Source organism: Monodelphis domestica, chromosome 7 (genome assembly GCF_027887165.1).
Source record: "Monodelphis domestica isolate mMonDom1 chromosome 7, mMonDom1.pri, whole genome shotgun sequence".
In the NCBI taxonomy this organism is placed as follows: domain Eukaryota; kingdom Metazoa; phylum Chordata; class Mammalia; order Didelphimorphia; family Didelphidae; genus Monodelphis; species Monodelphis domestica.
In genome coordinates, this window is record NC_077233.1 from 229,359,539 (window position 1) to 229,380,282 (window position 20,744).

Sequence of the window (20,744 nt, forward strand, 5' to 3'; positions counted from 1 at the left end):
TGGGTAAATCATGTGGCCATTTTGGTCTCAGTTTCCTCATCTGTCAAATGAGCTGGAGAAGGAAATGGCAAACCACTTCAGTATTTTTGCCTAGGAAACCTCAAAAGAGGTCACAAAGAGTAAGATGGTACAGCAGATAGACCACTGAACTTGGAGTAAGGAAAATCTAAGTTCAAATCTAGCCTCAGACACTTAATAGCTGGGTGACCCTGGGCAAGTCACTTGATCCTGTTGGCTGTAGTTTCTTCATCTGTAAAATGAACTGGAGAAGAAAATGATAAACCACTCCAGTATCTCTGTCAAGAAAACCTTAAATAGAGTCACAAAGAATCAGATCCAACTGAGAGAGGAGAACTGAGAAAAGCTAATTGCAGACAGTGGGATTTGAGTTGAGTTTTGAAGCTAGTCAGGAGGCAGAGGGGAAAAGGAAGGGGAGCATTCTAGGTTTGAAGGGTAGAAGGCATGGAATCAAGTGATGGAGGAGTGTCATTGGCTGGGACCAGCAAATAGACCAGTGCTATTGGATCTTAGAATATATGAAAGGACAAAGTATAAAAAGACTGGCAAGGTAAAGAGAGATCAGGTTGTAAAAGGCTTTAAATGTCAAAGTGGGAGTTTTTATTTCTTTTTGATTCTGGAGGAATGACATAGACAGATATGTACTTTTGCAAGATTCCCTTGGGCAGCAGAGTAGAAGATGAACTGGAATGAGCCAAGACTGGAAAGTAAAGAGATGCGAAAGTTTAATTCTGTATAAGATCATAACCTCAGAGCTTGTTGGGATTGATGGTGTTGTTGAATCATGACCTATTCCTGGTGACCCCATGGGGCTTTCTTGGCAAAGATACTGGAGTAGTTTGCCATTTTCTTCCTTAATGTGTTCCCATTTTGCAGATGAGGAACTGAGGCAAATAGAAGCTATATAATTTTCCAAGGATCCCATAGCTAATAAGCCTGATTTGAACTCAGATCTTTCTCACTCCAAGCCAAGTGCTTTATCTATGATACCACCTAGTAGTGGTGGAAGGGCCTTAGAGGTTATCTAAGCCAACCTCTTATTTTACACATAAGTAAACTGAGGTTCACAGAAATGAACAGTTTCTGAGGATTGGATAACACCAAGAGCTGTAACAGTCCCGAGTACCACTATTACCCTCACTTACCTCTGAAAACCCTTGTCTATGGTTGTGACACAGTGAAGGCCAAAGGAGGACCAAACAAAGGAAAAGCCAGTAGGGTTGAAGATTTCCCTGAAACAGCTTCATCTTTGATGGTAAAGGGCCTAGAATGTAGAATATTATGTCTTCTGCCCATCTCACAGGAACCCTGTTATCTTGAATGGTTGAGTTTTTGCTTTGGCAAAAGCTTTGGTCCCCAATCTGGTACAGGGGAGTCTTTGAGGTTTTGGGGGTGAATCAGGGCTTTGACCATTGAACTAAAGAAAGGGTTCTTAATATTTTCTGTGTATCATGGACCCCTTTGCTGTCTGATATAGCCTATGGATCTATTTTCAGAAAAAAAAAATTTTAGATGCATAAAATAAAACACAGAAACCAATTATTTTTCAGTAAAAATTTTAAAGTATTTAAAAATATTCACAGATGCTATCAGTCAGATTTTTTATGTTTGAATTATTGAATGATAGCACTTATATGATTAAAAAACTTCTGAACATGTTTAACTTCCCTGAGAACTACTTGTTTATACCAACACCAATGCCTTTTTAAAAAAACTCTTACCTTCTGTCTTAGAATGGATACTAATAATTTGATTCTAAGACAGAAGAGTGGTAAAACTTAGGTAACTGGGGGTTAAGTGACTTGCCCAGGGTCACACAGCTAGGAAGTGTCTGAGGTCACATTTGAGTCCAGGACCCCCTGTCTCCAAGTGTGGCTCTCTATCCTACCTAGCTGTCCCCATCAATTCATTTAAACAAATATTTAAATACCCTCTATAAGAAGAAGACCAGGGGTACAAAGAAATAATACTTGTTCTCATAGATATTTGTTGGCTTGAACTGTCCTTATTAGAACATGAAGTCCAGTAGGAGCAGGGATTATTCCTTGAGCCTTCTACAGCACTCCTGTGGAACTCAAGAAATGTTTACAGAGCAACTCTGGAGTATACTAGTAAATGTTTAACAACTGGGCTGGGAAGTAGGTGGTGGGGGGAAATGTATGCTTGTACATACTGTTTAAGTTTACTATGTATCCATTAACACTTTCTTAAGCTTAGACAATCAACAAAAATTGGATCAAGCCCAGATTTGTGCAGATGACCAATTTCTGAGATATAAATATCATTCACACTGAAAATGTAACAATTAGGAAACAATTAGGCTCAGGAAAGCTGTGAGTTAGCTCCAGCAATAGAGGGATATAGCATGAGCACCCTTACCTCCAATTCAAAAAGCAGGTGCCAGGTTTACAAAGACAAAAATAAAAAAGTTTCTGCCTTGAGAAGTTTACCTAAAGGTAAAGGGTAGGAGATATAGGATATCTTGAAAAAGGAAGAGTGAGTGGGCTAGAACAGAGATCGCGTTGCATGGGGAATAATGTGCAATTAGTCTAGAAAAATAGGTCAGAGGCAGATATGAAGGGCTTTAAATGCCAAATGAAAGCAGCTAAATTGTATGGTGGATCAAGAGTGCCAGGGCTAGTCAGGAAGACTCTTCTTCCTGAGTTCAAATCCAGCCTCAGGCCCTTACTAGCTGTGTATGATCCATGGCAACTCATGCAACCGGTTTGTCTTGTTTTCTCATCTTTGGAAAAGGACATGACAAACCACTGCAGCATCTTTGCCATCCTGTTGTTTTAGTTGTGTCCAACTCTTCATGACCCAATTTGGGGTTTTCTTGTCAAAGATCTTGGAGTGGGTTGCCATTTCTTTCTCTAGCTCATTTTACAAATGAGGAAACTGAGGCTCACAGGGTTAAGTGACTTGCCCAGAGTTAAACAGTGGATAAGTGTCTGAGACCATGCTTGAACTCATGAAGATGAGTTTTGAGTCCTGATTTTAAGCCCTGTGTTCTACCTACTGCACCACTTCACTTCTGTCTTTGCCAAGAAAACCTAAAAAAAGTTAGACACAACTGAACCATAAAAATGTCAAATTGAGTTTCTATTTTATCTTAAGGACCATAGGAATCCACCAAAGCTTCACAAACAGAACGACGTGGTCAAACACATACTTGAGAGTTCATTTTGACAGCTTCAGAGCAGATGGATTGGAAAGGGGAAGACCATCGTGCCTGGGAGACTAATTAGGAAGTTAATGTCCAAGCAAAAAGCAATGAGGGCCTAAATTATGATTGAGGCCCTTTGAGTGGAGAAACGGATAGCTAGGAATATGATAAGGCCAAAGGGGAAATCCAGACAGCGTACAGGTGCTGGAAACCAATTTGAAAAAAGATCAGTTTTAGCTAGGAGAGAGAAGTCTATTTGGAAGAGGTTATGTCTGAGTTGTGCCTTGAAACTTCCTTCAAAGATTTTAGTAGCCATAGTAGTTATTTAATATTTCTTGAATTATTTTAATTGAACAAGTAGAGAGAAAGAGAAAGTACTTAAATAGAATCATAGATTGTAAACTAGAAGGGACTTTAGAGGCCATGGAGTCCAACTCCTTCATTTTATAGATGAGGAAACTGAGGCACAGAGATTAAGTGACCTGTCCAGGGCCAGTGTCTGAGGAAGACAAGAATACTGAAGTGGGAGAACATAGGACATGTGTGTGTGAGCACACAAGTGTATAACTAGTAGTCCAGTTTGACTGAACATGGAATTTATATTGGGCAGCAGTTCTCGAACTCTTTTGGTCTCAGCATCCCTTTGTACATATTTTTCCAAAATAAATTTATTGATTTTTTAACCTCATCATTCTTTTTACCCGTGTAGGGACACTGGTAAACCTGAGAACTATTCTATATAATGAATAGCATTTTTTAAGACACAGAGGAAAAAAAATCAGCATAACAGATTGATATATCAAAAAATCTGAAAACATGTGCCATGTTCAATACTTGTGAGCCTCCCATCTCTGCAATCTCTTTACATTCAACTTGTTTATGTGGATATCTATTGATATTTATCATATTAGGAATTATACCACCTTAGTATTATTGTAAAAATAGTTTTGATCCCTGAAAGGGTCTCAGGGACTGTAAATCTTGAAATTTCACATTCACAAGTCTGAGAAATTTCAAGATTTACAGGACCCTCCCCCCGAGAACCCCAGATACACTTTGAGAATCACACCTGTGGGGGATTAAGGAGAAATGAAGCTGAAAGTAGGTTGGAGATCAGATCAATCAAGGGCCTTAAGTGGTAGGCTAATGAATTTGGATCATCTCCTGGGTGCTAAGGAGTCACCGGAGGGTTTTTGAAGACTAACATGCCAGACAAGTCTCTAATGCTATGAGGAGAAAGAAGTGTTCTGGGTTGGATTTTGGTTACAAAAGGAAACCTTCCAAGTTGGATAAAATAACCAACTTTCGTAAAAAAAAAAATCACTGCTTTTTTTGTTTACTTGGTTCTTTTCATTCTGACCTTATGGGGGATCAAAAGGAATCAAGATAAAAGAAACAACTATCTGTTCATGTAGCTAGCTCAGAGTCTTTCAGAAAACACAAGACAAGGGAAGAAAATGAAAGAAATCACTTTATTCAGAGGGATGAATTAGAACTTCCAGAGACAAAGATAAGAATAGTAATATGAGCCACCTTCCCAGACCCAAAGGGTCCACTTGGTCTTAAGTCAGATGGCTTGCCTGAGAAGAGTAAGACATACAAGGAACCAGTTGACATTATCAAGGTGCCTTTTTTTTTGCTTCATTATCCCTGTCAAGCTAAACATATCTGTGCAATTTAAGCAAACTTAAGTCAAAATGAAATTAACTACCTAAAATGGCAGACATTAACAGGGGCTAGTCCTTACCTTGATTTGCTGGGAGTCATTTAGATAACTGATTTCACAGTCTTGTATCTTTCTCTCCCTCTTTCCCATGTCACCCCAGAGCAGGACAAAGACTTCAATAACTAGAAATCACTGTATTTTATTTTGTTCTTCATGATGCAATTGAATAGCCTCATTTTCCATTTTTATTTTTGGAATTCAGCTAAGTTTGTGGCCATAGCATGTTAATTAGACTGAATTTACTTCATGGACTCTAATCTGTCTTTTTCTAAACAACTGACCCTAGGAGAAACAAATTACATACCCCTTCTTTCATGAACTAGTATTGGAAGCTCTGTTGGCCTCAGTTTCCTCATTTGTAAAATAAGAATGTTGAGATAAGGTAACCTATAAAATCCCTCTCCAAATCCAATGCCCTTTTTGTTTTGTTACTGCATTACTATCTCAATAGGAAGGTCTAGGTCCAGTTCTTTGTGAGGGATGATCTTTTCTAGTCCCCCCCTCCCCCTAATTAACAGCCAGGCTGCAAGCAACTATCTGGTGGAAATGTAGGTCATATGAATTCAGAAGCCTGGGATTTTTAAAGCAGAGTAAATTTTTCTACCTCTTTAGAAAGGCTGCTATTGAATATGAGAAAAAACTTTGAAAAAAACATACAGGGGCAGCCAAACGGCTCAGTGGATAGAGGAGGCTAGTAAACAGAGTTCTGGTTTCAAATGGGGTCTCAGACACTTCTTAGCTGTGTGACTATGGGTAAATCACTTAATCCCAAGCTTTACTGCTCCTCTGTCTTAGAGTTGATATTTAATATTGATTCTAAGTCAGAAGGTAAGGGTTAAAAAAACATGCAAAGAAAAAGAGCTTTGTATGAAACTTCTACTTAAACTCTCATAGTCTCTAAGATATCAAGGGAATGGGAGGCTGCTTCATTTTTATCTCTGGATTACAACTAAGGTACCAATGAGATAGAGAGAGCAAGAGTAGAAGTCCAACTAAAGACCTGATCTGAAGAGAAGAGGAAAGAGTTCTTCAGTTACTCACCTGGAAGTTACTGGGCACCTACTTTGTACACAGCACCAGATTATGTTATGGAAGATAAAATGTTTTGGTCCTTACCCTAAATGATACCAGACTCATATGCAGTTTTAATCTCATTCAATACTAATAACAACCCTGTTTTACTTATACTACAGGTGTTATTAATCTCAATTTACAAATTTGGAAATGGAGGTTTAGAGAAAGTAATACCAATAGCTAACATTTATAAAGTACTTACTATGTGGCAGGCATTGTGCTAAGCCCTCTAACATTATTATCTCACTTGATCCTCACAATAACCCTGGGTGGTAGGTGCTATTGTGATCTCCATTTTACAAATGAGGAAACTGAGGCAAACAGAAGTAAATGACTTATACAAGGTCACACAGCTAAGAATTTGAGGCCACACTCAAACTTGGGTATTTCTGGGTAGCATGCTAATCCACTACAACACCTAACTGTCTCCTAAGTTAAGTGATTTGTCCATGGTTATTCAACTACTAATTGGTAAGAAATTTTAAACTTAACATGGATCCTAACTCCTTTTCTACTACATTAGATTGCCTCTAAATTCACTTAGGAAGTAGTCATTTATAATCAATCCAGTTTTAGGAAGAGAGGGGAAAGGAAAGAACAGTCACATCAGACTAGAGGCCAGATAACACATTTGTTACCTATAAATAAAACTTTAGTAATCTGGTGATGGTAGGTTTCGTTAGCAAAAATTTTGAATTACAGATATTTTAAAAAGAAATATGAAGTTTTATTCTTTTCAAAGACATACAGTAACTCAAACCAGACCAACAAAAGTGCTTCCCAGTAGTATTCCTTAGAGGACATTAGTCAATGAACAGATAAAAATGCTTTGTAATGAGTTTATCACTTGTTTCCATGGAGATGGATGCTTATTCTAAAGTGCTTCAGGCTGATATTTGTTCTTATTCATGTTTTTAAAACATTTGCCCCCAAATTTTATCTGTACTATTAATTTGCAGTCTCTGAATAGAAGTCTGGATAAGCAAAGATAAATTTCAGTCTGGCCATGTGTGAACAAACTGAATTAGCAGAGTATGAATGAACGAGTTTTTCCCTTACTTGCAATATAGTACTCAATGGACCATCAATGGAATGAGGGAGCTGTAAATTACATGACTGGAGATTCAGACAAAAAGGAGTAAGAAAGAAAATCTGGTATACGTTGAAAACAAAAGTCTCCAGTGGTATGGTGTGTTTGGTTTTACATTAAGATGCTAAATAAATTCCCATTAGGATGAAAAAAAAATAAGCTCAAACATGCAACAGTATCGCTTTCTCAAACATTTGCTTCTAAAATTATCCGTTTCCACACTAGATAATTTAAGACTTGGAGGTAGAAATATGTTGCATACAACTTTATCAAACCTCTTATTTAAAAGCTTGCTGAAGGAAATATAATTCAAAATAGTATATACATATTTTTTTTTGCTGTGTAATAATCAAACCACTAAAAATAAAGGCATCTGAGCTGAATGACTAGAGAGAAATCAGCAGAAAGCTCCCCTTGGTGGAAAGAGCTTAAGTGTGCTACATTCCCTCTTCACTTGGGCACCCATGGAAATCTGGAGGAATAATTCCATGTTAGGAGACTTTCTAACTTTATCCCAAAACATTTCCAAACATATAGTTTCATCAATCAGTTTGCTAGCCACAAAAGGCACACCTGAAGTTACTTCCCACCCCCCAGGAAAGAAGGGTCTTTGGGGGCAATGGGACCATAGTATTCCATGGAAATATGGAAGAATAATTCCATGTTAGGAGACTTTCTAATTTTATTTTAAAACATTTCCAAACGTAAAGTTTTCTCAATCAGTTTGCCTTCCATAAAAGGCAAACGTGAAGATGTCTCTTACACACTGGAAATGAAAGGGTCTTGAGATCATGAGAACTAAGGTTTCCTCCATTTGGCCAAGGTGGTTTTGGTGACCAAAATAGTAACATTGTTCACAGAAAACAGAAAGGAGCAAATGCAGCTCAACATGGGTTTTTCCCTTGAAAAGGAAGCAGCTCACTCAATCCTAACAGTGAAAAAATATATTTAAAAAAAGGTTATGTTCATTGATAATATAACCTCAAAAAGTAGGCCTAAGTTCATGATCCTACTTCTTTTTATCCCTTCCCTCCCTCACCCCAACAAATATATTGCCTTCACAGGCATATATTATGTTCTTTGCTTGTAGCAAAGGGAAATCCAAAAGTCAAAATGTGAAATACAAAAGTCAGTTTCACAATACATTAAAAATGTATTTTTAGGGACAAACAAAGAATGTTTTTCTCCTCTCATTTCATATTTTTAAAAAAATCCCCCCTCCCCCAGCTAATATGTACAAGTATGGTGGTAACAGCTTCAGTGGGCTATTCCTCCATCATTGCCCATGCTTCTTCAGCCTTTTCATAGTACTTATTGGCTAGCCGGCCCTTCATGGCTTCCATGGCAGCTTCTGCAGCTGAAGTGTACAGGTCACCTGAAAGAGAAAACAGAACAAGAAAGGAGTGGAACTTGTCCTCTGAATGGGGTTACAAAGATAACTGTGGTCCCTAATTAGATATAGCTGGATCTAGGTCTAGGAGGGACACTGGAGTAGAAAAACCAGATTAGATTTGCCAAGGATCAAACTTACAGTAGAGGGAATTTGGATCAGATATTAAATGCTTCCCCTTTCCTGAAAAGCTCTAATAAATTATAGAACTAATCCATCCTATGTAAGAATGGCCCAAGCAAATTATAGAGGCAGAGTGATAATGGTCTCCAAGGCCCCCTTCTAGCTCTATGATTCTAGAATATATTTGATGACTTAATTCTATGGGTGACATAGTTAATTGAGGTAAAAAAAACCCAAAAAACTTTGTAGGAAGTTTCTCTGATGAAAATCTAATTTCTAAGATATATAGGGAACTGATTCAAATTCATAAGAACAGAGCCAGTTAGGCTGAACAAATCGTGGTATATTATGTTGATGAAATTCTATTGTGCTGTAGAGAATGGTGAGCAGGATGATTTCAGAAAGAATTGGAAAGACCTACATGAAGAACCAGAAGAATGTTGTACACAGTAACAGGAATACTGTGGAATGATAGCCTTAGTTACTCCAGCAATACAAGAATCCAGGACAATTCTGAGGGACTTATGATAAAGAATGCTATCCATGTCCAGAGAAAGAACTGTTGGGAGTCAGAATGCAGATGAAAACATGTTTATTTTGGTTTATGTTTTGGTTTTATAAAATTACTCACAAAATGAACAATATGGAAATATGATCTGTATGATAACACATGTACAACCCAGACTGAATTGCCTGCCAGCACAGGAGGGGGAAAGGAGATAAGTTTGATCATATAACTTAGGAAAATTTGTATGGAAATTGGTTAGTACATGTAATCAGTAAAAAAAAAAAAAAATATATATATATATATATATATATGAATATAAAAAAGAACAGAGCCATCCACCAATTGATAAATGGTCTAAGGATATGAATAGTCAAGTTTTCAGAATAAGAAATGCAATCAATAGTCATGAAAAAATGCTCTATATTACTAGTAATTAGAGAAAAGCAAATTAAAACAATTCTGAGTACTATGTCACAACCTTCAGATTGGCAAAGCTGACAAAAGAACAAAAATTATAAATGCTGGAAAGCTGTAGGAAAATAGGTGTTTTAATGGAGTTGTGAACTGGTTCAGCCCTTTTGGAAAGCAATTTGAACTATGTTAAAAAAGTTATTAAACCATGCTTATTCTCTGATCCAGTGATACCCCAAAAAGATCAAAAGAAAGAGGAAAAGGATCCAGATAAACAAATTTATTTATAAAAGCTCTTTCCATAGTGGCAATGAATTTGAAACTAGGAGGGTACCATCAGTTGGAGGATGCCTGAACAAATTATGATTATAAATATGTGATGAAATCCTGTTGTGCTATGAGAAACAATGAAGTATCGGGATAGTTTCAGAAAAACCTGGGAAGATTTTTATGAATTGATGCAAAGTGAAGTGAGCAGAACCAGGAGAGCAATCTATATAATAACAACAATACTATAAAGACAAAAATTTTTGAAGTCTTAGAAACTCTGATTAACCCAATGGAACCAATTGGAGTTCTTGGGGACACATGAAAAAACACACACTATCCAATGCCAGATAGGGATGATGGACTCTGCAGACTGAAGCATATTTTTTGGATTCGAGTATTGCAGGAATTTATTTTCCATGATTACAAAATGTACATATTTGTAATGGGTTTTGTTTTTCTTGTTTTCTTAATGGGTAGGGGAAGATTAGAGAGAGAGAATTTGGAACTGAAAATAAAATAAAATTGCATTAAAAACAAAAAACAAATTAAAAAATAAGCACAGTCAATCAAAACTACATATTAATCATGGTGGAAGAATGTATGACTCCTTCATAACTTTATTGGCTCTGTTAGAAAGAAGGTAGCTGTTTCATCATCAATACTCTGGACTTGTCCCACTGTCTCTCCATTCATCTCTGTATTTATTTATTTGTTTTTCCTTTTGTAGAGTTGCAGCCAGTGAGGGCCCGGCTCTGGTTTTTTCATTTGATATTTCTTATGTTTTTGCACATTTTAAAATTCATTATAAATGTCATTCTTAGTTCACAAAATTACGGCTCCAGGTCCAGGATTCTATCCATAATACCACACATTCCTCATAAAATGTAATTTCTTTATAATATTCTTTTACATTTACATACAATTTCTTCAGCAATTTTCCAATTGTGAGGCATTAAGCTTGCTGTTAATAATAAACACATACCTCTTTTTAAAAAACTCTCTGGTAATGTCCTTTGAGTATATTTCTAATTATAAGTCTATTGAGTCAAAGGCTACAATATGGTGTACTATTCTCCAAAAAGATATCACCAAATTATAATTCTACCAGTAATGTATGTGTCCCCATTTTTTCATAACTTCACTAATATTTTTATGCATTGTTTATTTTTTTTGCCAATTGTGTAGCTGGGATTATTAAGGAAATGTAACAATTTTTTCCCAAAGTGATTAGTTGCCATCAATTTATACTCTTTGAAAAATTGTCTGTGTGTGTATTTACCATTTATTCATTAGTGATGGATATTTCCCTATGAATGTTCATATTAGGTCCTTATGAGTTTCAGATATCAAGTTCTTGTCTTCTATATTTGCTATAAATAAATCTTCACTACATATACATATAACTTTTTTTGTTCATAGAATTTTGGGTTCTCCGGTTTTATTTATTATAATTGAATCAATTTACATTATCTTCTATACTTTTTCCTACTTTCCACCAGTGTATTATTCCTTTTTCACCTAACTTTTTGATTTTTTTAATGTGGGTTTGTTTATGTGTATAACACACAAACACACACATATAAATATATTAATAATATTTATTTAATTTTAATTTTAAAAAATTTCCATGGTCACATGATTTCTATCATCTCCCTCCCCTTTTCCCTCCCCCCTCCTGGAGCTGACAGGCAATTTCACTGGTCAACAATATTTATTAAAGAATTTTTTCCCTAGTTTTCATTTTCCACACGTTTGGGGAACACAAATACTTAATATATCATTGCTTCTATTTCTGGTATCGCTATTCTATTTTGTCAGTTTTATTTTTCTGCTTGTGTCTCCTTGCCCCAATCCCAAATAGTTTGAGTGACAACCAATTTATACTGTTTTAAAGCCTGATTCAGCAAGTATGTTTCTCCCTTGATAGTCTTGCCAGTTTGCATTCCCACAGAAATTTCAAAATGACTATTTAAAAACTCTACCATTTGATGAAAATTATATTAAATCTGTTCATTTATTTGGAGAGGATAGACTCATCCATGAACATTTAATGTCTCTTAAATTATTTAGATTTTCCTTCATAGGGGCAGCTAGGTGGCTCAGTGGATGGAAAGCCAGGCTTGGGTCCTGGGTTCAAATATGACCTAGTTGAGTAACCCTGGGGAAGTCACTTAACCCTCATTGCCTAGCCCTTACCACTCTTCTGCCTTGGAACTGAAACTTACTAACAATTTTAAGAACAGAATATTAACATATTAATATATATTATTAAATATATAGATTATATATATATATATGTATATATATATATATATATATATATATATATATATACATATATATATATATATATATTCTCCTCTGAGCCTCAGAACAACTGTAGGAGGTAAGGTGCTATTATTTTCCCCATTTTACAGATGAAGAAACTAAGGCAAACAAAGGTTAAGTGATATGCCCAGGGTCACACAGCTAGGAGATGTCTAAAGTTGCATTTGCTCTGAAGTCTTCCTGACTCCAGCTCCATCCCAATATAGGAACACTGGAAAGGAAATCCCTCTACAGGTTGGCATCAGACAGTCTTAGAGAATTGCCTAGAACACTGAGATCTTAAATGTCTTGGCTAGGATCACACAGAAGGTATATGGCAGAGAGCAATTCTCATACTTTGTTACACATTAATGATGAAAATGAGTACCCTTATTTTTCTGAGCACCCTTGTTTTGAACCTGTTGTTAGTGGGAACATTTCTCTTGATTCTTTGCACATTATTTTAGCTCTTGTTTCCCCCTGGTGGTGATGTTTTAAATTCTCCTGGTACATTTGTGAGAAAAGGCTACAAAGATATATAGGGGACTCTGAAAATCCTACTTCATTATTCAAAGTCCACCTTCCTCCTCTCTGAAGCCATCTCACATCACTCCAGCCAAAAGGGAATTTTTTGCCCCTTCTGAGCTTCAATAATCACGTCTCTTTTGCATTCTTTTGTATTTTAGTTGTCTTCTCAACTGAATTTTATACTCCCCAAGAACAGGAGCTTTATCTTATATTTTATTTATAGCTACCACAAAATTAACCTTGTACAGGGCACAGAGAAGAGTCTCAAGAAAGACTAAATGAACTGACCAGAGGTAAGGCCAAAGTTTTCCCTCTACCCGTTCCACCCAACAAGGGAAATAGCTGTTCTACCTGATCTTTGTGGATCCTTCTCTAGCTGGAAGCCACCTGTAAACAGCATTTCAGCCTCTCTTGCCAGGAGTGTGTGCCGCGGTTCATCCTGCATCCCATCATATTCACCTCCTTCATCATAATCTGTAGTGTTTAATGCAGTGTCATACCAGCGTAGGGCCTCCTTCCAGTTCTGTGTTCTTGGGAATAAGTCAAAACAAAAGAGGAATATTTCTCAAAGCAGCCAAGGGGGAGAGCCATATATTACAGAGACTAATGATGAAAAGTTTCTAAAAGGATCATAATAGTACTAGACCTTTTTGTTCTCAGGACTTCTTTAACTTTTGAGGATTCTTGTTTCTATGGGTTATATCTATCAATATTTATTAGAAATTAAGAGATGAAATATATAAAACTTTATTAATTTACTTAAAATATACAAATATATTTAAATATAATATAATATATATAAATATATATATTATATATAAATATATAAACTCATTACCATAAATGACATTTTTATGAAAAAAACCATTAAAAACCCTATTAAATTTTTAATGAGAAGAGTAGTACTATTTTACTTTTTTTGGGGTGAATCTCCTTAATGTTTGGCTTGAGAGAAGACAACTGGTTTCTCATATCTGCAGCATTCAATTGTTTGGGATATATTATTTTGGTTGAAGTATTTGAAGAAAATATGGCCTCCCACACAGATATGAAGTTGGAAAAGAAGACATGTTAATAGAAAAATCATGTTAATATTATTATGAAAATGGTTTTGACCTTGTGGATCCCTGAAAGGGTCTTGAAGACTGCCAAGAGTCTTTGAACCATGCTTTAAGAACCTCTGGAATAAATAAATTAATTTTAAGAATCAATAAATGAATTAATTAAAAAAAGAAAAGGAAAAAAAAAGAACCTCTGGGCTAGAGACAGCTCTGTAGAAGAGAGGTCCTGGGTTCAAATGTGCCTTCGGATACTTCCTAGCTATATGATCCTAGACAATCCCAATTGCCTAAAATAACCCTTACCATGCTTCTACATTGGAACCAATACTTAGTATTGATTCTAAAACAGAAGGTAAGGGTTTTAAAAAAAGAACCTCTAGGGTAAAGCAATAGATTGAACCTAAGAAGATGAAATTCAAAAGGGAAAATTGAAAATATCACATTTGGATGGAACAAAATCAGCTTCACAAGTATAAGATGGGGAGCTGCAGAGGGGCAGCTGTTATTTTGAAAAAAGCCTGAGTGAACTGCAAGCTTAATCTGAGTCAGCAGGGGGATATAGTAGCCAAAAAAGCTAATGCAAACTTGGGCTGTGCTGAAAGGCACAGCTTCCAAGATTAGGGATGTGGCTTGTTTCCTGTCCTTGTCCAATCTCATCTGGAGTATTGGGTTCCATTTTGGGTGTCAGGGTTTAAGAAAAACATTGATAAACTGGAGAGTGACCATAAGGGGCCAACCCGGATAATGTCACGGCATTGAGGCTCCGGTATAAGGATCAGCTGAAGGAATGAGGCGTGTTTAAAAGCCTAGAGAAGAAAAGAATCAGGAAAGGACATTAACTGCTGTTTTGACAAGTATCAGCAGGGATGGCATGTGCAGAAGGGATTAGATATGTTTTGATTGGCCTCAGAGGGTTGCACCAGGAGCCATGGGTGGAATTTGTAAAGAGGCCAATTGTAGGTTTGGTGTCAGGAAAAAACTTCCTAAAACTTAGAGCTGTTTAAAAAAATGGCAATATGAAAATAGGTATGGAGTGATAATACATATATAACCCAATGGAATTGCTTGTTAGCTCCGGGAATAGGGAGGGAAGAGGGGAGGGAGAGAACATAAATCATGTAACTGTGGAAAAATATTTAAAAATAAGTTAAAAAGTGGCATAGGCTTCCCCAGGAGGTGCAGGGTTTCTGTTTCTTGAAAATCTTCAAGCAAAGGCTGTACTGCAACTTGTAAAGTATGTTATAGTAATGATTTTTTTTTTTTTTTGTGGATAGATTGAACTAGAGGGCAGGAGATGGTTTTATAAGAGATTTATCTTACCTGGCTAGCAATGATGGTCTCCTAGGAGTCACTGCATAAAAGCCTGCATATATACAGGTATCTCTACTACATCTCTCCTGAAGACTGGACAATATTATCAGTCAGTCAATAAATATTTATTAGGAGTTTATTATGTGCCAGGCATTGTGCTGAGTGCTGAGGAAATAAAAAGAAGCCAAAGACTGTCCCTGTCCTCAAGGAGTTGCACCCTTTCCCTCACTCAATGGCCTCTAAAACAAGTGAGGACAGGAGTGTTGCTCCAAGTGGTGCAAAGAACAGCTACTACTTTAGCAGCTGGTAAGACTCCCTCAGTTCCTCTGGTGCTCCATTTGCCCCGACTCCTTGGGAAATTTGCTGGTGCTTTTTAGAGATGACAAACAGCAGTTATACTCCTGCTAGAGATTATATTCATTTAACTGGATTTATTTCCCAGTCTATATTCCTTTCTCCATTCCACTCCTCAGCCCTTCACAATCTGGCTTTCAACCTCATCACTTATTGAAACTGCTGTATCACAAGTTACCAAGCACCCTCTCCTCTTGGATACTCTTTTTGCAAAATCCATCTTAAAAAAGTTAAAACAAAAACCAAATCAAACCCAAATTCCTTCTAGAGCAAAGGTGCCAAACTGAGTTCAACCTGAACCAAATTAAAATGTAATTTGAAAAATACTTAACAAAATAATGTTTTCATGACAATACTTTCTCCTGGTTCTCCTCCTATTGGCCTGACTCTGAATCATCTGAATCATCACCCATATCATGCCTCCTACCCGTGGGTAGATCTCAAGGCTCTGTCCCGAGCTCTTTCTTTCTCTCTATATTTTGGAGAACTCATCAGCTCCCTTTCATTATTATGCATATTCTATATTCAGTCCTAGTCTCTCTCTCAGCTCCATTTCAAACTGGCTGTTCTGGAGATATTTCAAACACAAGTCCAAAACAGAACTCATTATTTTCCCCTCCTAAATCTGTCCCAATAACAAACTTCCTTATTTTGTCAAAATCATCACCTTGTGGTCTCTGCCTTTGACGTCTCACTCTCTCATTCCAATCAGTTACCAAATCTTTTTCCTGCCTCTACAACATCTCTCCCATCCTACCCCTTCCTGCTGCTCCCATAGTAACCACCTTAGTATAGATCTCTTGCTAGGATTACTGCAATAATAGCATCTTAACTGACTGCCTTGACTGCCCTTCAATCCATCCCTACACAGTACCACAATCAATCCACGCTCTGGATTTGTTTCATTCTGAAGCTGAGGCCCTTTGTATTGTCACCAAGAATAACGTGCAGCTCTGACCATGTCATTTCTCTCCTTAATAAATTTCACCCACAGACTCCCTATTCCCTCGAGGACAAGATTCGAGCCCTTCTATTTGGTATTTAATGTCTTCCATAAACTGGCCTTATCTTATCTTGCCAGCCTCATGAAATATTACTCTCCTGCCTTTACATTATGTTATAGTCAAAATGGATTTTTTTCTCTACATTTCTTCTTCTTCTTCTTCTTCTCAACTCCATGGCCTTCTCCAGACCAAAACCCAGGACTGACATTCACTACTTTTGGTGAGCAAAGATGTCAAACTGAGTGTGATCTGAATCAAATTAAAATATAGTTGAAAAATACCTAACAAAATAAATAAAAATACACTACAATATAGATGTTAATTTGTAGTTTCTTAGGACAAAATGAAACCCTGAAGCATTACTTTCTACTTGAGATTGATACTAAAGTTTTAGAATTGGTCTTTCTGGATCCCCAACTGTTAAGTGCCTTCCCACTAATTACTTTGTATTTATTATGTACATAATTATATGTTCTCTTCATAGAATATAAGCTCCTTTGGACAGAAATTGTCTTTTTTTTTTTTGCTTTTGTATCCCTGCCACCTAGCAGAACACCTGAATGATTATCTTTCACAATGGGTAGAAGAAACAGTTTCTAGCTTTGGGATAGTGGAGGTCACACTTTACTGTCACCTTTAGACCTCCAGATCAATGAATGGGGCCTTTTGGGGAAGGGAGATTGACCAATAAAATTGGAGTATCAAAAGCCCCAATTTCTGTCTCATTTCTTCCAATCCTCTCATTGTAATAGAAACAAATACTTTCCATTTAATTCTTCTCCTTATACTAATTAGCACTGGAAAAACTCTTACTGATTGGATTAAACATATTCTCCTTAAGGCTGACATGAAGAGTGAGAAATTTTAACCCCCAAAGAGGTTTTAGCCAAGACCATTCTAGAAGAGGCAAGAGGAAAGCTGGGTGTTAAGCAGACAGAATGTCTTCCCTGGCCTTCCAGAATGCCTTGCACTCCAACAGAGGGGTGAAACAGTTGTCCCATTGGCTTGGCTCCCAGTGAATGTCTGCCTCATCATTAAAAACACACCCCCACCCCTACAAATGTGGTTTATAAGCTAATTAAGAGCTTATACAACTACTTTACAAACCACTTTTCTGCTGTTCCCTCAAGTGTGGGAAATTGGAGAACCAGCTAGAGCAAAAGAGAGTTTAACTCTAGTTCTGGCTTTGTTACTAACTTCTTGTGTCACCTTGGGTAAGTCATTGTTATCTTTCTGTTTCTTCATCTCAAAATGGAGAGGTTTGGACTAGATATTTTCTTTTTAGCGCCAAAATTCTAGGGTTCTCTTTGAAGGCCAGCATGTCATTTCATCTTCTGTTTTCACTGGTTGTTCCCCATGCCTGAAAGGAATGTGTTCTCTCTTTGTCTCTGTCTCCTGGTTTGCCTGGCTTTTTTCAGCTCTTAGCTAAATTCCTACCTTCTACAAGAAACCTTTCCCAGGTCTTCTTCTCTTGAGAGCTTTCTCTCTTGAGACTTCAACCCACTTTTGTCTTGTACATAGCTTGCTTGTGTATAGTTCTTTGCTTGGACTTCTCCACCAGGCTGTATGGTCTTTGAGAGAAGAGACCCAATTTACACCCTTTCTCTGTCTTACCAATGCTCAGCACAGTGCCTGACATATAGGAGATGCACAGTAAATGCAAGCTGACAACTGACCCTATAATTGCACAGTGCCTCCAAAACCCAGCTATCTTTTCCCATTACTAGTGAATAAATGAAAAGGACCACCTTCCAAAGATATCTACAAATTGATGCAGAAGGAAGCAATAAAATAAGATACAGAACAACAGTGTAAACAAAAAGAACAACCACAAAAAGGAAATGTATAATTTTAGAAGGATCAAGAGCTGAGAAACTGTATCTCCCTTCTATAAAGAAATGAGAAACTATGGGTATGAAATACTGCAAATGCTGTTAACACCCTGTGGATGCATTAGTTGGTTTTGCGGAATAATCTTTTATTTCTCTCTTTTATATTTTTTTTCATAAGAGATGGCAATAGATGTAAGTGAAAAGAGTAAAAACAAAAACTATTAGTAAAAAAAAAAAGTTTTTAACAATCTCTCTTATTAGAAATGTTCTGCAGCTATGTGACCCTGGGCAAGTCACTTAATCCCAAATGCCTAGTCCTTACCACTCTTCTGCCTTGGAACCAATACACAGTATTGATTCCAAGATGGAAGGTAAAGGTTAAAAAAAAAAAAGGTTTTGCCTTTAAATCTTTGCTGCATCCCATAAAGAATTCTGACTCAAGGGCAATTTGGACTATTCACTACATTTTTGTTTGATCTTAAAGACTCTACTTGAAAATCTCTTTTTATAAGTTTAACTGATGTTTTTAAAAATATCACTGTTGCTTTCTCCTACACTGCTTCCCCTACCAACTAGAACCCTCCTTTGTAACTAGATGTTCAGTTAATCAAATTGGACAAATTAACCATGTTTGACAGCCTGTGGTTTAATTTGCACCACCACTTTCTACCAAGAATGGGGACAATTTTTTTTTTGTAAAAAAGTCAAAGTAAATGGGGCCACTCAATAACTTGTTAATTGTGCACATTACTCAGCCCATGCATCATGTTAACTAACATCCACCATAATTTGTAAGGATTTTAGCAGCAATGAAACACATCTTCCTGCAAACAAAATTGATTCTTTCCATTTAAATTCCATTATGTTTCACTATCATTTTTCTGGAATTAGAGATTGGTCAATGTATTGACCTGAATTAAAAGGTCTTTTAGTGGGAACAAGTTTCTTATCCCACAACATACACACACACACACTCTCTGTCTGTCTGTCTGTCTGTCTGTCTGTCTGTCTGTCTGTCTGTCTCTCATACTCACCCTCAAGGCATTTAAATGGACCCAATCATAAATGAGTTTTCTTTCCTGCTACTTAGCTCAGTAGAGAATAGAGCATTGATAAGGAGGCCAAAGCTGTGGCTTCATTCCCTAACCGGTTCAGGTCTTTTTGTGCTGTTCGTTGAAAAGAAAAGCAAATTCAGGACTAAAAAGTTTAGGTTTCCTGATTCTCAAGCCAGTCTTTTTTTCTTTTTAAAAATTTTTATTTGGAACTTGGCAAACACCAAATAATATAGGTATTATAGCACATGTAACATTTGACACATATTACATATAATCTGATGTTATTTAAAATATAGAAAAGAAAAAGGGAATTGCACAAATTTGTAAATCTCTATTATGTATGGTTTGCTTTTCTTTTTAATATATACACACCTATATAATAAATTCAACATGTAACTTTCAAAGATGCCTTGCTCATCTGTGATTCTTTCTGCCCTTTCTTCTGTGTATTTAAAAATGCTTCAATGATCCTTTTTTATTTCTTTCTTCTCCCCCCCCCCCTCATGTGAAATGGAAATGAGCTAGTTGAACAACTTGCAGGGTTTGTAACCAGAAAAGGGTCAAGATCGATATAAATGTAAATTATTATTATTACCTGTCAGAGCTGAGGTTCAGGCCTGTGTCATAGGCTCTTGCCACAAGGATCATAGAATGTCTGTCACCTGCTTCTGCAGCCTTCAGTAAGTAATCAAAACCTTTGGTTCTGTTCTCCTCCGACTCCTATCAAACACACCCAAAAATGTTATTTCTGTGTATGTATCTCTCTCTCTCTGTATCCCTTCCTTCCTTCTGTTTCTTCATTTATAAAATAAAAGAAGGCCCAAATGGCTGCTAGTTCTAAATTTGTTATACTATGATCTTTATTATTTTTTAGATTAATTTATTTAGTCAATTTAGAACATTATTCCTTGGTTTGTGTAAGGGAAGTTTATCCCCTCCCCCTCCTGAGTAACTTTACCTGTCTATCAAACATTCCTGACATACCACAGTTGTGCCAGGGTTGCATTGGTGTACATTCTGTATTCTGTACATCAATAAAAGTTAAGGTTTGGGGGAGAATTGGGAGAACCTCGAAAGAACCGCGGGAGAATTGAAAGGGAGAACTGAGAAGATGCAGAGCAGGCAGGTGAGGGGGAATGAAGAAGAGACTGGCAGGCTAGGCACCACATGGTCAGATTACTTATAGGAACATTGTCTACCCTTCCAATAAACTTTATAAAATATATATCTGGGTAGAAATATTTATTTTAATTCTTACAGGTTACAAGAGTTACATTATTTCCCTCCCTCCCCTCTCCTCACCATTCCTGCAGCTGACTATGATCTTTAATATGAAATGCTGGACACTGATGATAACTTCCTTGCTGAAGATGATACAAATACAGGCCCTCTCTTTCTTTCTTTGTTGTGTTTTCTTTCGCAACATGGCTAATAAGGAAATATATTTTTCATGACTTCCCATTTATATTAAATCAAATTGCTTGCCTTCTCAATGAGGGAGGAGAGAGAGAGGGAG

The 20,744-nt window shown here is 36.7% G+C and overlaps 1 protein-coding gene across 2 annotated transcripts in view; it reads right to left on the bottom strand.

The window, feature by feature from the left end:
* Positions 1-4,637: 4,637 nt before the first annotated feature.
* Positions 4,638-20,744, bottom strand: part of EEF2K (eukaryotic elongation factor 2 kinase) — a 69,445-nt gene continuing 53,338 nt past the window's right edge. For both annotated transcript variants that reach the window (XM_007498241.3, XM_001366833.4), the window contains 3 exons: positions 19,824-19,948; positions 12,963-13,141; positions 4,638-8,449 (listed from right to left, as the gene is read on the bottom strand). In XM_007498241.3, coding sequence (XP_007498303.1) covers positions 8,340-8,449; positions 12,963-13,141; positions 19,824-19,948 — 414 coding nt within the window. In that variant the 3' untranslated portion in view covers positions 4,638-8,339. The remainder of the gene's footprint in view (positions 8,450-12,962; positions 13,142-19,823; positions 19,949-20,744) is intronic.